The 4,827-nt window shown below is 37.1% G+C and overlaps 1 protein-coding gene across 1 annotated transcript in view; it reads left to right on the top strand.

The window, feature by feature from the left end:
- Window positions 1-3,854, top strand: part of LOC106882596 (dnaJ homolog subfamily B member 5) — a 9,658-nt gene extending 5,804 nt beyond the window's left edge. Inside the window, exon 2 of the mRNA XM_014933333.2 lies at window positions 3,311-3,854. Within this exon, the coding sequence (XP_014788819.1) occupies window positions 3,311-3,541 (231 nt within the window). The 3' untranslated portion in view covers window positions 3,542-3,854. The remainder of the gene's footprint in view (window positions 1-3,310) is intronic.
- The last annotated feature ends 973 nt before the right edge of the window (window positions 3,855-4,827 follow it).

Raw genomic sequence — 4,827 nt, 5'->3', positions numbered from 1 at the left:
TTTTTTTTGCATGCTTCATTTATTTTGGATATATTTCCCATTTTCGTAACTTTTTTTTACAAGTAAGCGTAATTTTCTTGGAGCGGTGCGCTTCTAAAGAAACTCCTCGTTCTTTTCTTTGCATGGGTTGAACTTATTTGAGGTAGCATTTTATGACTTGAAGAGCAACCGGTTGTGTGGACAATATAGGAAGTAAACATTACAACACCGATGCGCTAAGCGGTGACAGAGTATAGAATGTCAACGCACGCAACCACACACACACACACACACACACACACACACACACACACACATGACGATTTAGTGTTCAGGGTTCTTGGCTTTCGCCCAGGTGACCAGGGTTTCATTCCTGACATGGGAATATTCATATTTCGTGTGTGTGTGTGTGTGTTTGATGGGGTGTGAGTGTGATTGACAGAAAAAGAGAGCGAGAGGTTATGTATGTATGTATGTATGGCTTCAGTGACGCACACACACATATATAGATGTGTGTGTGTGTGTATATATATATATATATATATAATACACATCTATGTATACATACATAACAACCTGCGTGCGTGTGTGTCACTGAAGCCATTCATTCATTCATACATACATACATAACCTATCTCTCACTCTCTTGTTCTCTGTCAATCACTCACTACAAAAAGTGAATAAAAAAATTTATCTCTTTTTTTCTTTCTCTCTCTCACATACACACACACAAGCAACATTACTCACTCTCTCTTCACAAACACTAACAAAAGCAATTCACATACACACCACACTTTGTCTCGCACACCCCATCAAACACACACACACGCACATCAATTCTTCTGCTTCACGCCAACTTCAAAAGAACTATCTTCATACAATCGCGCGCTCTCTGTCTCTTTCGCTTTCACGCCCACTTCAAATGATCCCATTTCCCCCCAACCCCATATGTAAAAAAATAAAAAATTCTTGTGAAGTTGTGTCCTCATAAATTACTGTGAAAACGAGAACTGCTTGTATGCGTGCATACATATTTGTTTTGTGATGTTAAGACAAGGACACACATGCACAACAGGCTTCTTTAGTTTCTATTCATCAAAACTATTCCCATAACCTAGGGCTATAACAGAAGACACTTGCCCAAGGTCCCATGCACCGTGTATGTAGTTTGACATTGTCAATAAATCATTCACTTGCTCTGCACTTTCAAATATGTAGAATAAAAAAAATCCTCTACAGGTAAGCAAGCATTAGTGGACAAAAAGGCATTCAGCTGTAAAACAATTACTGAATATGTATTCGTCCAAGCTATTCTAGCATGGACAAACCAATCTACAACAAACAAGCATGGTGATGCTTATTGGCTTGCTATTGAATTATGATCACATTTTGTGCTTACCACCTCTTTCATTTTACAGATGTAGTAAATTCCTCTTGTATATGTGTGTGCGCATACACACAGGTAACAAGTTGGCAGAATTGTTAGTATTGGGCAGGATGTCATGCAGTATTTGTTTCAAATTTCTGTGCAAATCTTGGGAAGATCACTTTTTAGTTATCGGTATTGCTCTATAGTTATGGAAATTTGCTTTCCAACCATGTAGTTTCAGGTTCAGTTCTACATGGTATCTTTGTTATTTTATATAGCCAAATCCTTGAGTAGATTTGATAGACAGAAACTGAAAGTCGCTCATCATACACAGAGATGTGTGTTTTGTCTTGACATCATGTAATAGTTGTCAATGAGAATTAGCATCATTTAAGTGATTGTGTTCATTTCTAAGCAATGAGCCCATTTTACCTTGCTTGGAAACAAGTGAGGGTCAGAGACAGGAAAAATGAAGCTGTCAACAAATTCCAACTTTCTTAATGCAAGCATCGAAAAGTGGATATCAAGATGATGCTTGTGTGTGCATGTGCATGTATATTGTTTTTATGTTCATTTTCATACTAACCCTTATTTCATCATCATCGTTTACTATCTGTTTTCCATGCTGGCATGGGTTGGATGGTTTGACTGAGGTCTGGGGAGCCAGTGGCTGCACCAGGCTCCAATCTGATCTGGCAATGCTTCTACAGCTGGATGCTTTTCCTAATGCCAACCACTCCGAGAGTGTTGTGGGTGCTTTTTCTGTGCCATCAGCTCAGGAGCCAGTCGGGCATACCTGGCATCGATCAGGTTCGGATAGTGCTTTTTACATGCCACTGACATGGAAGTTGGGGAGTACTGGCATTGGCCACGTTCAGATGATGGTTTTTCAAAAAAGGGCCTTGTGTTTCACATATCCTTGAGAGCACAAAGCCAGTGACTTGGGAGCTTAAGATACTTGCCCAATGTGTCACACAATGTTACTGAACCCAACCATATTGTTGGAAAATAAATTTCTTAACCACATAGCTACATTCCTTGGTCAGAATTTCTGATTTTCAGCAATTCATTTACCACAGTAGTGTGTCAGTGGCTGAAAAGTCCCACAGGCCAGATGTGGCAATTACCGGTACAATCATCCAATGAGTTTTCATGCAGTTTCCTTATACCCAATTTTGGTGGTGGTGGTGGCAGTCATCTTCCAACTGAACAAAGGAAATTATTTCTTTTGGTTTTCCAAATTCTTAATACTATCTGATCACAACTTACAGAAGTGTCACTGTTTTCCTGTTGAAGAGGCAGGATTTAAACTTGGGATGCACAGAGCTGGTACAGATAATACATGGCATCCTGCCTGCTCTAATTATTCTGCTCTGGGCTGTTACTTTATCAGCCCTGAAGGGCAAAGTTGACCTTGGCAAAATTTTAAATACATATTGTGAGGCATTCTACTCAGTGCTAACATTCTTGCCTTTTTTTCATATACATCTTACTTTGAAACTGGTGAGGGTTGGTGACAGAAAGGGCATCTGGTTGGAAATTCCATCTGACACATGCTTGCATAGAAAAGTGAATATTAAACAGTGTGTATGTATACATATAGAAATGTGTGTGTGCGTGCTTGCATACACTTTTTCTTTCTCTTTCTCTCTCTCTCTCTCTCTTTCTCTCTTTCTCTCTCTCTCTCTCTCTTTCTCTCTCTCTCTCTCTCTCTCTCTCTTTCTCTCTCTCTCTCTCACACACACATATGTGAGTATTGGTAATGTTAGTGCACAAAAATATTGGGGAATGTAGATTTGTAACACATTCTTTTAGTGCATTTGTGTGTACACACACTATTTCTTTGGTTGCATTTTATTTTGAATAATTTTGAAATGTTGACCTTTTAAAAACCAATGTTTAGATTTTTTTGTGAATATTACTTTGAGATAATCTAATAACTCTTTTTAAAAATTTTTTTAGGCTCTTTGTGGTACCACTATTCAAATTCCAACCATCAGTAATCGAACAATCCCTTTCCGTCTCACAGAAATCATCAAACCTTCAACAACGAAACGAATACAGGGTGAAGGACTACCTTTAGCTAAACAACCAATGCGCAGAGGGGACTTAATTGTTGAATTTGATGTCAAATTCCCTGATAGCCTAAGTGCTTATGCTAAACAAACTTTGATGGAATGTTTACCACCTTGAAGGTTTGTTGTAAAAATGGCTTTGGGATGGGATGTAGGGCTTGACAGCCAGTCTTATGGCTGTAAAAACAGTCCTTTGCTATGTGATCTTTCTGAAATAGAGGACAGAAAAACCAATAATCGAAACATTTGTTGCCTTCCAGTTTATATGGCAGTTGTTGTCCACTGATATCAACCAATCATCAGATACAAGTAATTTCTGCCGACTGCAATATTACTGGAAGACAACTTACTGTTGATGCTATGCATCCTAAAGAAACTTGTAAATACATTGGGGAAACTGTAAATAAATTTGATTATTTGATTTAACTCTTTTCAGGTGTTTGCATTCTATTTATTATAGCCTGCTTTTTAATTGTCAATGTAATGGTTTCAGTTCACTATATCCAAGGTTTTTGTATTTATAATGCTGTTAGGTTATAAAGCTGATCTCTTTGTCACTTTAACTATCAACTATTCGTTTGTAATGTGTACTTTTATCTATTTACAGCATTCACTGAATGCCTTGGCTCAGCTCAATTTACTCTTAGTTGTTATTCAAGAATTTAACAATAAGCTTTATGACTATGGTGCAGTTGAACCAGATCGGTGTAAGATGAGTGTCTTTTGCTAAACAAAAGCAGAAACGCTCAAATAAAAATATTCTTATTTTGAGTGGGTGAATGGTTAAGACAGAAATTTAAAAAAAAACAATTGGTAGCAAACTTAATCTGTTGTCTGGCCCAGGGTGTCTTCTAGTTCAGTGTTCTATTTGGTTAATAGAAACAGTGCAGATAACAATGGTGAGGAGTATGCTTCTCCACTGTATGATTTGGGGGTTCAGTCCCACTTGGGCAAATGTTTTATTACTTCCCCAGGTACATATGTCTGTAAATGTTTCCATTTAGCATGAAAATTTGCCGAAATAGTGACAGTTGTTTATTTTTCTGTCAATAAGTTGTCTGTTAGCTTTGGTATTCAGGCAAATGTTAACATGACATAAAAAGATTCTTTCCATATCAAGTGAAAATTTTTAAATGTAACACAAAATGCAGGCTTACAGGAAAAAAATTGGAAGTAATAAAAAGAAAATACATATAAAGTTATGCGGAATGAAACCATTAATTACTACTAATGAAAATCAAGCCAGAATAACTTATAGTATGGTTGTCCACTTAATAATTAATTCTTTTATTAGCTACAAGGGCTCACGACATACAACTACATCAGACAAAAACAGGACGATACAATAGGTTTTTGCATGTACACAATATAATAATAAAAATTGAACAAATTAAAAACTCCCAA

This window comes from Octopus bimaculoides, chromosome 4, assembly GCF_001194135.2.
Source record: "Octopus bimaculoides isolate UCB-OBI-ISO-001 chromosome 4, ASM119413v2, whole genome shotgun sequence".
NCBI classification, from domain to species: Eukaryota; Metazoa; Mollusca; class Cephalopoda; order Octopoda; family Octopodidae; genus Octopus; species Octopus bimaculoides.
This window is presented reverse-complemented; position numbering and strand designations above follow the sequence as displayed.